Raw genomic sequence first — 15,776 nt, 5'->3', positions numbered from 1 at the left:
CATAAAATAAAATAAAAATGTGGAATTGAATCGAATTCAGAACTATGGTCAATTACAATTGTGAATGTATCATTTTCAATTGTAATTGCAGCTAACAGCGCAGCAACTGCTGCTACAATGGTAAAAACAATTGCCCTCGAGTCTGACAATGAATCGTGTGACCCTGAATCGTGACAATTCATTAAATCGTGAGGAAGAGGATAATCATTAGGTCCCGAATACTCACTCAAGTGCGCTTACAAAGCTATTTATGTTGTGCTAATTCAAATAATACAATCACATTGAACATTTAATCAATATTCATTACGACGCTAATAGGATGACATGTGCTCTTGGTAACAGTATACAATAATTGCTACGTAGGAGCAAGGCTAAATATCTGCTCCAATACAGGCATTATTTATTTTTGGCACAAAACACATAGCATCACGTAAAAAGTGAGCGTGGCAGATTCCTCGGAACGCTGCTGCGAGGTATTTGCACGAGACAGGTAAGACGGGTATTTCTGCAAAACGTTTGAATATAGAGGGGTGCAAGAGTGAGCCCATGAATCTTGACTTAAAGCTTTCGTGACTGCAAGAATGAATATTCTTTGGGTCTTTTTTTTGTTCTACGTGACTTTACCGAAAGACCCAAAAAGAATAAGAATTCCTGCAGTCACGAAAGCTTTAAGTTATGATTAATATTATCGAAACATCTAAATAATTTTTTTAACGCAGCTATAAACACATTTTTAGGGCTGGCATTTAGATCTTAGTGGTAGGTTAGTTTAATCGCATACATACAAACAAATGATAACACGCAATAACAAAGACGATGTTCTTCTCCATGAAAGCCTTGTAAGTAAAAAATGCTGTCAGTGAGCACCTATTAAGGCCAGCATGACAAATGATGGCTTAGTGGAAGTCATAACCGCACCCAGGTCGTCTTCATCTCCCCACTGGCAATTGTTTACACACCGCACAAGGTACTCGTTTAAAACCGAGTTAACTTGGTCGAGGCCTAGGACAGGATTAGACGACACTTACCACTGACATTAGTAGCGGCGGGAAATGTAACTCTGCTTGCCAGTTTATCTGCACAGCAAGCTGACCACTATGCTTCCACTTTCCACCCAGATACCTGCAAACACCTATAGCAATACCGCCATTCGCCACTAGTGATGGTGACATCACCCTAGCCTGTGCCAGGTCAGGTGCACCTTGAGGCCACGTGAAGTGTCGAAGGCACGCTGACAGGAGATCACGGGACAAACCCAGATGTTTACACACTGCTCCAGGTATTCAGTTAAGGATGAGTCGACCTCGGGGAAGCCCAGAATCGGTTCAGATATTCGTCGCCGATGTAGGCCGTGAACGGAAATCTAACTCAGGTCGCCTTATTCGTAGTGCAGCGCGCTAACCACTACACTACCGCTTACCATTATGTGTGCGCACACACACACACACAGACACACATACACACATACACATGCGGATCCACAAACAAGTGAATACATGTACGCACACGCGCGCACGCACATACGCACACAGCACTGAGGCACACGCATGTTTGTGCCCGCTCACCCGATTTTGAAAAAAGGATGCGTGGAAATGTGACGTGGTCGCCGATATTGATAATAAAGTTATCGTCTCCTCTGCGCTGGGGTTGTGCAGGAAAACGGTCTCCATCTTCGGCATGCCCACCGGCCTGTGAAGCAGAGCAGGGGCGAGACAACAAGCGTTGATAGCAAGGGCGGCGTTTCACGCGCGTGGCCACTGCACGTGGCATTTCCAGGGTCCTGGTTTTCCCAGGATCGTCATTCGCTTGTTTCAGGCAGCCCTCTCGGGGGGAAAAAGAAAATCTTCCCGCAACATATTCCCGTTGGAATAAGCGCGGTTCTCAATTGAATGACGAGCATTTGGAAAATCAATGGGGTGGAAAAAATGAAATGTTTGTCTGGTTTAATACCACGTGCGGAACATTCATGAATGGGATTTGGCCATAGATCCCAGTGCAGGTGCCTCGTGAATATGGTTATTGAGCCTCAGTGAGGCTTTACCAAGTAAATAAATGTCATTTCTGTTTCTTCAACGTCCTTCAAGAAAATGAACCCACTCAATAACAAGCCACGCATTTGCAAGTACTTAATTTTATTTTAATAAATGTTGGATTAAATTAACGTTGACTCAGCTAAGGAGAACATTGGCTTTTATTTGTACGAGTTAAGTTAATTTCTCCCACTTATAGAACCAGACACCCCAACAATGAACCAATATTAATCCCCGCCACTGCGTTGGTTCTCTTATCTTGTGCTGTATAGCTCGACGACTTGGTTGTCGGGTCGTAGCTCGTAGCGTTTGGCATTGTCCAATGTTTCGCTTCACGTGCTGGAGGAGGCTTCTCATTTCATGTTCGTGGAGAAGCTCCCAGCACGTAAATCAAATCACGTCAGGCATCACGCGGAACAACATGCGGTCCAGCGCGAAAACATACGGGAGGAGCCGCTACGGTAATCCACGTTACCCAACTCGTGGCGTGTCGCATGCGAGACAAACACAGGACCGCACCCCCCCCCCCAAACGAGCCACAAGTCTCTCACATTTCAATGTGTGTTCGGCAGATATCATTTCAGGACAAGCTTCTGACATCTACACGAGCCCGGGATTGTGAAGGATTACCTCTCTTACGGCAGGCGGTGCGGGATTTATAAGTTTCTCTCAAACGTTTGCGCGGACGCACAAACCAAGTAGGTTTTGCTCGTTATCACCTACTTAACGCTGCGGGATAGAGCGGGGTGAGACGGGCCGAGTGAGATTAGTCCACGCTGGACGCACGAGCCGGCGGGGGGGGGGACGAACGCTGAGATAGAGTTACAGGGAGGCAGGTGTCCCACGAAACACGACACCGGGTTTTTTGGTAGCGGCTCAGGTCGCGTGGCCAGGCCGAGCGAGCTGAGCGAGAGGGGCTGGGATGCCCTCCAATTACCAAAAAAACAGTGCCATCGTGCACAAGCAATTTTCCGTCTATTCCTTGCCCTGCCGTTACTGTGGCGAACGGCAACACAGAGGCATTGCTCACAGGGCCTCCAGAAGTGAAATTCGAAGTTTGTATTGTCCTTGGGGGAAAAAAACGACAACTTTAGATTACCCAGCAGGCCTTGGCAACTTAGCCTGGTCGTTATTATTAACGAATGGTGGCTAATGAATGGGAGGAACAAGCACCAGATGTAACGTTTTGAGAATTGCAACGAAAAGGAACACACACATTGCTGGTCATAGGCAAGTTAAAGATGCCACTTTAACTGTTCGTAAAAGTAAGTTGGCTCGGGCAGGGACATGTCGCTGGAAGGGAGAGGACGTAACGGCTGTTGGTCGAGACCAATGAGGGTGCAGGCCCAAGAAGATGTCCTTCACAGAGATGGACGAGTGATGAAATGCGCTCGAGTGGAGGAGCTCCATCGACCGTTGCATCGCAAGGCTGAGGAGATCATGACGGGTTGGGAGGCCTTCCTCTAGCAATGGACAGATCATGGTGGATGATGATAGGTTTCAAGAAATGGCCCTTCGACCACATATTTGTCTCATTTCCCTCAAGCAAGACATAACAAAAAATGTGTTTAAATCCCTTATCCCTTCGAATGTGCACGCGCCCCCCTATTTACAAAGCGTCTTTGAAATTTTGGTTGCATTCAGAATTTCTCTACATATTTCTTGACTCTTCACTTTCCAAAACATCTATCCGAGCGACCCACAAATGGTTGCACTGGCTACGATGTTCAAACACAAGACACGCTACTATATGGAGGTTGCTGAAGTTGATCAATAAGAAAAGTAAACGTAGGTCTGTCAAGCTACGCAAAACTGTTGTGGCATTAAATATTGAATAACAATAATACCAGGAAAGCCTCTCCCCGAGTCTCAATGCTACTTTGTCAGAAGCATTCTCCATTGGAATGTGAGGACGATTCCATCAGCTAACAGCTGTTTAGCATGTCAAAGAAAGCCAGAGTGCCCAAAGGGATAATACTTAAAAGTTCCGCACAGACGGACGCAATCCACAGCTGTACTGCTGCCTACCACCTCCTGGCTACCTCACAGCCCAGGCAATCTCCCACGATATATATATACCAACCAGGCCCAACCCTGTTTCTCGTCCGACGAGACCGAGGACGTTCAAGGCGAATTAGTCATTCGTCTCTCGACAGCACCGCATTCAAGTAAACTAGCAATGTGGACACAAAAGCAAAGATCCCAAGTATAGCCTTAACAGGCTTTTGGGCAAGTGCTGTTAGCGAGCACCAATGAAGGCCGGCACGGCACACGAGGGGGGGGGGGTGGCCAAAACCAACGCCCAGCTGCCTTTACCTCCTCAGTGGAGATGTTTAGACACCGCACCAGGTACTCATTTGAGACTGAGTCAACCCTAGCAGAATTAGAATATGTATTTATACTGAAGGAATACAATTAACTATAAAACCCTTTGAGAGACGTCCAGTAGTTTCAGAGATGTCCAGACCAAGGCCTATGACAGGTTCAGATAATCGTTACTGGTGCTGGCCGTGAACGTGAATCAGAACCTCAGTGGCCAGGTTTCATAGCGTAGCGCGCCAACCATCACACTACCGCTCCCCACAATATGGGTACACACGGGGGCACACGCGGGGGCACACTCGGGCACACGCGGTTCAACGCGCCAAGTCCGCCAATGTGTACTGCAACACGATGCTGTGTATCGACGACAGCGAGGCAAGCCCCCTGGACAGCTCTCGCCGTATGAAATGTCTCGGAAACTATTTCCTGCAAAATGCCACCGAAGTCGCATCCAGGCTATTTATTTTCTAATGCGATAGAACCTGGCTCCGTCGCGCAAGCGTAGGTTAATTTCATAGCGGGGACACAAAAGCGTGTTACCGAGACGACAACTGACGGAGATTCGATGCCCCCCGTTTTTATTTACTTACCGCATGCACGCAAAGTGCAAGCGCACGTTCATTTCACAGCGCACAAGAGCGCGTGCACAGTAACGAGCGAGGGGCTATATTTAATATCACTCTCGCAAGACCTCCCGTGAAAACAAACGTGTGTGCAAATACTAATGGTGTAAACAAAAGCCCCATTATATGCTACACAGAATTACTGGAGTATATGAATACACATAAAAACAAGTTAAAAATAAAATAATGTATTGCCCTTAACCAATGCACTGCTGGATGTAGGGCTCCCCCCCATGTTGTGTCGGTCATGGGCAGGGTTGTTTGACCACATTATATCATGCTGGTGAATTTGGTGTGAGGGGGCGGGAGTGGAAAGGTGAGAGGACTGGTTTAAATATCACTTTCCACTGGTGCTCGCCGGGACTGGAGATTGAACTCCAATTGGCAGGTTCTGAGTGCAGTGTGTGCGAGATGCTGCACCACACCACACCGCTCACCAACCCCCCAAATAAACCACAACACAATAATATTCTTAAATTGAAGGAGTCTTACCCAACAAGCCTGCGATTCAAACTTAGTTTTTTTTTTAGACGAGCATTGCTTTCCAAGCAAGAACCGTGGGGGTTAGAACGAGGTGGCTTGATGTTGGATCCAGGGTGAGGTGTATAATGTTCGTTGAGAACTTGTTTCGCGACGTACGGTACCAACCGTCATAATCGGTGGTGCGGGGGTAGAACAAACCAAACACAAAAATCAGTTTGTGTTTAGTTTTGTGTGAGGTAGGCATTCGTGAAAATTTATGGATGCAATTTAATTTGAATTGCAATTTAATAAGAATTTATTATTTTTGTGTCTTGTTATTGCCATACTTTTCTGGTTCACTCGTATGGTTATTCATTCTGCTTCAGTATCCGAAAAGTAGCGTAAGCACATGATTTGTATGAACTGTAGGTAAACGATTCCTATAAGAACACATTGAGAACGGATTCACCAATGCATCGTCACACGCCTCACGATAGCGGCATGGAGGAGGAGAGGCCAAGTTCGTGTAAACGTCACTGCTTATATATACACGGCTTGGGGTCTAGTCTCGGCCGAGCTGCTGTTTCTGGGTTGTTCCTGGGTTGTTCCCAGGCTGTTCTTGGGCCAGCACGGGTGAGTCACGACAGTGATCATGGATACGAGGCGATTGTTGCGCCGTCTGCGTGTTTGTGTGTGCACTTGACCCAAAAGTAAGGTGAGGCTATATGGGGGATCATTGCCTGTATCTGTGCTCATGTGCACACACATGCCAGTGTGCAAGTTTGTGTTTGCTCGCTTTCACTAAAATTTGGCAAGTTTCAATGTCCCAAATGAGTTGTAACTTGCTTAACATAAAAAAAATCCTGTGGGTTGGAACTCATTTTGTTTTTATCTCCCGTTATTTGGAGAGGGGGGCGGTGGTGGGTGTTGCGTGGACATGGGGGCACGTTGCTTAAAAATCTTGCTTGATCATCAAGATTCTGCCTTCATCACTGATGCTTGCAGCTAAGATATTGCCCGACCCTGCAGCTTGCGAAACAGTGGCTTTGAGAAACTGGTTGAGAATTTTAGTTCGAGCTTGAAAGTCAGCTTTGCAAAACATTAACTGAAGCCCTTAAAAAAGGCGTCATGCGTTTTCCAGCGCTTGACCTGATATGTCACCATCTGTACTGACACATTTATAATCACCACTATGAAGCAAAGTCAATTACAATAACCTAATTACAGCCGGTACGAACAATGCGAGTGGGTCCGTTTCATATCTGCCAGGTGACGCCTGCAACGCACATCGATACAATGTGCTTGTGGAAATATTAATAAGGGAGGGCGTGCGTGTGTTTGTCTTGATACCACGTAGTGCATCGGTTAGCGCGCTGCGCTACAAACCAGGTAACCAAGTTCGCTTTTCGCTCACGGCCACCAACACCAGTGAAGATTATCTGAACCAATCCTGGGCCTCCCCTAAGTCGACTCAGCCTCAAATGAGTATCTGGTGCTGTGTGTAAACATCGCCACTGGGGAGACAAAGGCGGTCGGGCGTGGTGTTGGGCACCCACCCCTCCTTGTGTGTCATACTGGTCTTCATAGGTTGCTACTCGCTAAGGGAGCTTGCCCCCAACAGTCTGTTGAGGCGAAACGGGGGGGGGGGGGGGGGTGGGCATCGTTGTCTTTGCACCACGTGCGGAGGTTGTGCAGCAAAAACGAACACTGCGACCACGACCACACCGATGCCAGACAATTCAGAAGGAGACGCTGGGATGCCGAGCGTAAGGGGGGAGTGCCACGCGAGAACGCCGCACGCTCGTGCGGGGGTCACCGGGGGGGGGGGGGGGGGGCTAGGCGACGGCTGGACGAGCTGGCTCCCCCCCCCCCTCTCTCCTTCCACCAGTATTCCACCAACGAGGTCACACCGGGCCAGCACAACCACGCTTACCCCCCCGCCGTGCTCGTAAAATCGAGTCGGCATCATTGGTGCAGCCAAATGGGATAACAAAAAAACGGGCTGCACCCTGCTGAAGCGGCAACGAAATAACATTCTGAAACTCCGCCACTACTGCCCGATGATCTTGAGCGTCTCCATGTAGGGGGAGTTGCCGCCTACCGACACATGGCAAGGTGGTGCCAGTTTCTGAGGTGCCATGGCAGGCTGCGTGTTCTACCCAACTAGACTCCCGCGTCCCTGTGTTCCGACCTGCACCGACAAGCATGGTGCAGGATGGTAAATTCGTTCCAATGACATGCACGTGGCGAGGGGAGGCCTACAAAACCAGCAATGGGTTGACAGAAGAGCTGCACAAGTAGATGTGTGCAGGGATCGTGGGTTCTCCTCTTGAAGTTGTGGGTTTACTCTGGGCACTTCAGTTTGCCTCCACCATGCAAAAGACACTCAAAGGATTGGCCAAACACCCCGAGTAGAACCCTCCCGAACAGAAATCTTAAGAGACTCGGCGAGGCTTTCCTGGGTAAATATCACTTCCGAAAAGTATTTATTAACGGTGTGAATGGTGCATCATACACTTAGGCCAGTTAAACACGTGCACGGCTGCCGTTGAAGCAAATATAAATTCGATATTTTGTGCTCAGCGTGGCTTGTCGGAGCAAATGCATAAAGTTGAGTCTGAGATCGTGGTGTTTATTTTCACCCACGTTTTTCCACACGTCCCCCCTCCCCTCCAATGCCATTCTACTCGCGTATTTAATTTTCGTACAATTTCACGCTTGATGCGGCCAATAGGGCCCTAACTTGAACAATATCAACCTTTAAACTCCCGTACCTTCGATTAGCACGGTTGGCGACTGTGCAAAAGAAGTTCAACATACATGCATACATGCGTGCGTCTGTCAAAGCCACAGCAGATTTAAGCACACCTACTGAGCGACGTTTAGAAGAAATGTAGCATAACCGATCACGTGTCTCAGACCCACGGCCAGTAACGCTGAAGATAGATGCGTCCCCACTTGATTTGCCGCCATTTGATAGCTCTTAAAAATGATGTGATGTCCACGGCATGTCGCAGGCTGTGTGCAGTGGACATAAATGAATATCTTTCTCGATGTCCCTCGTTGCGTATGGGTTTCAAAGGCAAACAAACCACACTTGGTGGTGGTGTCACGATGGTAAATGGTGGGACCGCACAGAAACAAAATTCACCAAGATATTCCAAACTTCCCAAAAAGTAGACCATAAACAATTTCAACATTGACATCTTTTAACAAAAAAGTGTGCAAAATGTATTTCTATCAAGGTCCAAGTACGTAACCGAATAATAATTACAAAGTCAGCGAGAGCGCTTTAGAGTCACTCCGCACGGGGTGCAAGGTTCATGTTTTGTGGTGCGGTAGCTACAGGTTACACGGCGGTGGCGGCTACACAAGCAACACTTCGCCATGTTGCTACCTGCAAACGATCGCACGTCGCCAAAAAAACGTGGCACACTCACTGTTCGTGAAAATCCAGCATGGGCGGCTCAAACCGGATGGGTCTGCTGCTCCCTCGACTGCATCCCGCACTGCAAAACACAGGCACGGCGACCAACGTGTTCAGAAGCAGCGTGCACAGCATGTCGGCGTGCCCCGCGCAGGCCAAGAGCCACGCGGTAAACGAGCGTTGTCCTTCTTGAAGTCCTTCGCTCCGGCCGTCGAACTTGCCGACGGGCGAATGCCTCCTGCTGTGTGGCGCTGTCGACGTTCGGACCGCGCATGGGTACAACGAGGGACGAGCGAGCCGTCCGCCTGGCGCGCGACCGAGCTAGCAAGACAAGGCTCGCAGCGACAAGCCAAGCGTCCGAGCGACACGTGAAAAAGCGAAAAAAAATATTTTGTTTGTGCCTTCCCCCCCCCACCTCTGCGCCAACGCCCACGCCCGCCCAAAGAGGTTGCCTCAGTCATGGCCCCACCCCTGACTCTACTGGCTGAGCTCGGGACACACGTGCGATGCGTCGGCCACACAGATCAGCACATGCTGTTGAGGCATTCCTGTCTCAGGTCGCAGCGACGACGGCGGCGGCGAAGGTGGTTCGGCCGGTTCCATACATACACAAGTGACAAAATACAAATGCAAGCATGTGTAATAACACGGAATTCTTGCAGCAATGACCTCGTTCGACTTAAAACAGGTGAATGGATAATGTATCGTCGCAATTATGGGCAGTGTGACGAGAGAAGGCTTGCGGAACTCTAAAGCACGGATTGGTATAGGGTGGTGGAGAAATGCAACATTGAGACATACGCTCGTGACAAATGCAACTCCAAGTATAGGAGCGAGCTTGACATTACTTACTCTAAGGACAGAATAATACTGGTAGGAACCTCCTGGTTACACCAGCCCACAGGGGATTATTGTGTCCGTCGTGCAGGGAGGGGCTGGGAGGGGAGGCGCTGGGAGGGGAAGGTGGGGCTGGGTGGGAAGGGGAGGGTGGGGCTGGGTGGGGGGGCTGGGTGGGGAGGGGCTGGTCACCCCGTGATGCCCTTATAAAACTCAACGTTTAACCTACTCACACCGGCTTGTGCCCGCCCTCACAGTCGGCCATATTTGCGGAATACACCACGCCGCCGTTGACCCTGGCCATTGACTGAGCAACCCAAAGTTCCTACCAGCTCCCTCGGCAGGAATGTGTTGAATAATTTACAGCCCTATTGCCAATCTACTGTTAGTTGAATGCCTCCCCATGCCGTGTCGGTTATATGAATTGTTTGACCGTATTTCAGTATTTAGGACAGTGAGGGGTTGGTGAAGCGGCTCAGCCCAAGACCCATTCAGATGTCACTCGCCACTTATGTCAAGCCATGGTCAGGACTTAAACTCGGGTGGCTGGATCGACGAAATAACCTAGCCAGTCAGTGCGTCATGGCTCCACCCAAAGAGGGATAAGGAGGGCAGACTCAAACAGAGTTATTTATTGAGGTCGTTTGTGGCCAGTGCGGCCCTCCGATGGTTCACAGGGAAAGTAAAAAGTTACAACTCAAATTTGCCGTGCGAAGAAGCAGAGTTCACACTTGCTGTGATGGGACTTTGGATACACTTTGGATACCCTGTGGACCACGGCAGCAGCTTGACACGCAGTTGCATCGAGACGCTGCACAAATCCAATTTTTAACGCACCGCTTGAATAATTAGTGTTATGATTAATTCATTGATATTGCGCTGTTGTTGCACATTTCCACGTGGGGATAAAAAAAAGCCTTCTGACAGCATAACTTTACTCCACCTCCCCCACTGACATCACATAAAGGACCCTCTGGCCAATAACACAGGGAATTCAACAACAATAACAATCGCACAAAAGCACAGGGCCTATCTGAGGAACGTGTCCGCCATTGAGCAAGTTTTTTCTTGTTATATATTTATTTTGCTCGTCACTCACCACTGCTTGGACGGTGTGGCTCTGAGGATTACGAATTGTCACCGTGCTGGTCCATCGGGTTTCTATTTTGTGTGCTACAAGGGTTCCGGCCAAGAGTGAAGGTCACAGGTCACCGGGCCAGCGGCGAAGAGGTGGGTGCACGGAGCGATCTCCGTTACCAAAACACCTCGACGAAGGTTTGGCCGCTTGGATTGGTGCCGCGCTAAAGGCGACCCCAGCCAGCGACCTTTACCCTGGGCATGCTGCCTGCTCTGCGAGCTCACATGGGGTTTGTTTTAAGGGGCCGCTTTTTTGAGGCTCCACGGTGGCGAGATTTTAACTCCCTTGCCTGGTACACAGAAGTTTGTGGGTTTGATCCCACATCTGACGACTGCATATTTGGAGTTTGCATGCTCTCCACGTGGTCACGTGGATTTTTCTCCGGGTGCTCCGGTTTTACCCGAACCATGCATTTAGAGAATTTGGCTGCTATAAATTTCCACGTGATAAGCCACTTCGTTGGGCTATCATTTGTGGCCAAGGTTGCTTCTGAAAAAGAGCTCCGTAGCTCAGTGGGGCATTACCTGGTAAAATATTGGGTTTTTTTTGGCGAGCGGTTGGCACATGTGTTTTGGTTCGCATTGTTATACGGTTGACTTCAATTACAATAATGTAATGGAATTAGTCAATCCATTGCTGGATGAAGGGCTTCCCCCACGACATTTCAGTCAGCAGGAGGGGGGGGGGTGTACCTATACTTCACCATGCTGGTTGGTTTGGTTTGTCGTTCAGCAGTGGTCCAGGACTACTGGTTCAGACATCAATCTCTCCCCACTCGTGCTGTTACCCATGGCTGAGAATTGAACGCAGTTCGCCGGATTCATTGCGAGGTGCGCCAACCACTACGCCAAACGTTCCATCCCGTTTTTATTATACGCGAGTGAAACTGCACCGGTGCATTGCCATACCTCCCCTGTAGAGTAGTTACATGCGCTAACAAAAGGTGAAGGCACACAGGCCCAAGCACGCCTCCACACGCCCACATAATATTTGAAATGTAGTCATGTTAAAAGGTGCACAAACATAACATTGCTTCTGTTTGGCCATGCAGACCATTTGGGGCCATGCGCTGTTATCGAGCTATGAAAACTTTCAGGGCGCATGAGAGAGGGGGTGGTGGGAGCCGTGTATTGCATGCTTGACCGCCTTTGTCTCTCCAGTGCTGGTGTTGACACACCATGCAGGGCTCACACTTTAGGCTCTGTTCAACTGTAGAAAGCCCCAGTAAGGTTAATACTCATTTGCATAGGCTTGCATGGCATGAAATATCCGATCCACAAAAGAAAAACCCGGACTCTGTATCATCATAAACGTCAGCAGCCTAGATCTATCCACTGCTGAATGAAGGCCTCCCCAAGCCGTGACTCACCCTCTCGCATGGTCCTGTGATACAACAGACCATCTAGCACCTGCAAACGAGCTGAATTTATCTCTTTCTTTCCACAGCAGACGTCCTTTCGGGCATGTTTCCTCCTTCCTGTAACTGAATATTTAGTAGTCTTGACCACCAGCCATCATCCTTTCTGTGGACGTGTCCTGCCCAACCCCCGCTTATTTTTACTGACAGTCAACAGCGTTTCTAATTTGTGTATATTCATGACTTCACGGGTTCCTCTTCCTGTCTTTGAGAGTAATTCCGTGCGTGAACCTCTCCACGTGTCTATGTGCACTTCTCAGCTTTTGCTGCATTACCCTTAAAACAAAATACATACGGGCAATCTGTCTCGTATTTTTCATCGGCCGTGAGCAATCCACTGCTGGATGTCAAGCGGTCACCATCAATGTTATATCATATTACGTCCCTTTACCCAGGAAAGGTAAACGGACGACTTGAGACTGACCGAGTCTTAAGACTCTTTTTCAGAAGGGTCCTGCCAAGTTTTTTTGCAGTGGCATCGATGTTCGATAAGTGCAACACCAACAAAGTGACATGCAGCCAAGTTTTCAGCATTTAGAAGTTTGGCCAATATCGCTTAGTGCTGTGACACTGCATAGACATACAATTTATTGCCGATACCAACGCTCACTCACAATTATACAAGTGCAGAGACACACACAGTCACACAGGCAAGCACAGACGCACAAGGGCACGTACATTAAAGAGAGCGAACATTCATTACCCACAGAGCAGGCATGAACATTGATCTCGTTTGAGCGTTATTGTAAGAATGTATTTATTTAACTAATGACTTACATGTGACATATGTCCAACGCATAGGCTTTCACGACCAATATCATCGATAATACAGGATTTTTGGGTTAGGTCGTGTAAATATAAATATGTCGTTAAACCTGCCACCACCCGACAGCCAATTAGGAAGGTTTGTCACGTAAACGGAACATGCCAATTCGTCACTAGTACAGCAAACAGGCGTGTTGGAGAGCAATTATTGTTTCGCCAGTAATTACAACCGGCACCATCAGGCGGCAGCCAGATTTGTGCTTCAACGACGCATTTATATTTATGCGATCTAACCCAAAAAAAAAACCTGTATTATGGATGTGACATATGGCGAAAGCCCAAAAGAAATAAAGAATCAAACAAGTAGAGAAGTAAATAAGTCGGTGGGAGTGCGTGCAATTACATCCATACACTTTTAAATGTGGAGGCGAAGTGGTGGCACAGTGGCTAGCGCACAGTGCTATCCGAACCGATTCTGGTTTCCCTGCACCACCCTCCACCCACCACCCACTTCACCTGTCCAGCGTGGCCAAACGTTGTTAAACAGCCCCCCGTGACCGACATGGAAACGGGAGGGCCTTCATCCAGTAGTGGATTGAGAAAAGGCTGAAATTATTATTTCATAATCTTGCACCACGATCAATAGACTGCTGGATAAAGGTCTCTCTCAAAATCCCACGATGTAAATCATACATCTAACTCCTGCACGAATTCATTATTCTTAACCATATGGGCCATCACCCATTCTCGTGACGTATCCTGCCCAAACCCACTTCCCTAATTTGAGAAAAGGTACAATTATTATTCATTCATATCTGAACGTTGAGTCATCAGAGACACTGAATTAGAGATACATCATTTGGTTATCCGAGAATAGGTTCTCCTTTTTTCTGGTGTTTTAACATCTTAACACCGGTTTTGTTGCCAGAAAAAAGGGGAAAAACCTATCCTCATATTTACGTTCTGGCAAAAGAGGTCCCAGAATTTGGTATCTGTTGTAAGCTTGTAAAAAAAAAACTTTGGTGGGGGCGAGGGAGGGTGAGGAAATGGGTTGTTAGTTTGCGAGCGCCGACAATCCGACCGTCCGATAACGGCGCGGCAAATTTACCGCTCGAGGACCCCAGCTTCTCTCCACCGAGCACGCGCCAGCGGACGCAGCGGCGCGCTCGTACACGCCAGAAGCACGCGCCATTCGCCGCGCGCGCGCGCAGGAATGTCACTGGTCGGGACTGACGATTGACGCGGGCTAACTGTTTGGTGGCGTTGCAAAATACAGAGCCGCTCGTGACTGTACATTGGGAGACAGTAGAAACGTTATACAGTAAAAACCTTGGATTGCGAGCATAATTCGTTACGGAAACGTGTTTGTAATCCAAAGCACTTGTGTATCAAAGCACTCCTATATCAGTTGTGATCACGTGACGCGCGGCAGACAAAGCGTATACAGGTACGACTCGTATTGCAAGACCTCGCTCGTTTATCAAATTATTATTTATTAAAAAATTTTGCTCGTCTTGCAAAACACTCGCAGACCAAGTTACTCGCAATCCAAGGTTTTACTGTATTTTATTAAAAGGGTCGTCTCTGAACGGGTCTCCGGACAGAGAGGGCAGACCCATGGCTTGAGCTCAGTCCGTCCAATCTGACCCCACACCTCTCAGCACCACACTCCTCACCAGGGTTCTCTCTCAAGTAATTTTTCGATTTAAAGCTTTCGTGACTGCAGGGATTCATATTCTTGGTTCTTTCGGTAAAGTCACGTAGAAGGAAAATAATAAAATAATATAAACAAAACATAATAAAATCATTCTCACGACGTTTCGGCCACAACGCAAGCAGCCGTTTTCAGGTGGAGAACAGGTCTGTTCTGCCTTCTCGACAGACCTGTTCTCCACCTGAAGACGGCTGCTTGCGTTGTGGCCGAAACGTCGTGAGAATTATTTTATTATGTTTTATTTTTATAATTTTATTATTTGCCTTCTACGTGACTTTACCGAAAGAACCAAGAAGATCTCAAGTCATTGTTAGGGAGGTACGGTCGAGTTGGATTCCCCCCTTGCCTTCCTCAAGTGTTTTTGTTGTTCTTGGCAAAAACCATCATCGTCACCAGCAGCAGTTTAACCAAACTCTCACGGCTTATTTTTTATAGTAAGGCTACGTTGCATGTATCTTTGTTTGTGTGTACGTTGAACTTCTTTAGCACCGTACGTGGCCAAACGCGCTCATTGTAGGTGCAGGGGGAAAGAAAATATTACTCACCGGGGAAAATACTTATTTGTGCTATACCTGGGAGATGTTACAATCGCCTGTCCATTCCTCCATGTACACGTCACAAGTTGTTATGAAAATGGCAAAACCCTTTCAACCAGTCGCTTTCATATTGTCAAAGAAATACTGTCAATAAAAGTGGGTTTCATCACCAGTGGTCATGCATCATCCACTGCTGGACGAAGGGCCTCAATATGCCACTGCCATCAACCCACCTTAATTTGGAACAATCAAATTAATTACAGCTGATTTCATCGCTCCATCTCCGCGATTTGGGACATCCTCTCGGGCGTATTCTACTCCTTCGGCTGCCGTTCTAATATTATTATCGATTATCGTCCATCGTCACCCCCTTCTCGTGACATTTTCCTGCCCAAGCCCACTCATTTATCTTCGCAGTCAATATGATATCTCTCATTTGCACGTGTTCTCCAATCCATGCGTTCCTCTTTCCGTTTCTCCATGTAATTTCACGCGTGTGTAGTCT

The 15,776-nt window shown here is 48.0% G+C and overlaps 1 protein-coding gene across 2 annotated transcripts in view; it reads right to left on the bottom strand.

The window, feature by feature from the left end:
* Positions 1-15,776, bottom strand: part of TMEM131 (transmembrane protein 131) — a 108,788-nt gene that overhangs the window by 53,570 nt on the left and 39,442 nt on the right. For both annotated transcript variants that reach the window (XM_078864997.1, XM_078864998.1), the window contains exons 4-5: positions 8,878-8,946; positions 1,566-1,689 (exon numbers count right to left, since the gene is read on the bottom strand). In XM_078864997.1, the coding sequence (XP_078721123.1) occupies positions 1,566-1,689; positions 8,878-8,946 (193 nt within the window). The remainder of the gene's footprint in view (positions 1-1,565; positions 1,690-8,877; positions 8,947-15,776) is intronic.

This window comes from Lampetra fluviatilis, chromosome 19, assembly GCF_964198595.1.
Source record: "Lampetra fluviatilis chromosome 19, kcLamFluv1.1, whole genome shotgun sequence".
In the NCBI taxonomy this organism is placed as follows: domain Eukaryota; kingdom Metazoa; phylum Chordata; class Hyperoartia; order Petromyzontiformes; family Petromyzontidae; genus Lampetra; species Lampetra fluviatilis.
This window is presented reverse-complemented; position numbering and strand designations above follow the sequence as displayed.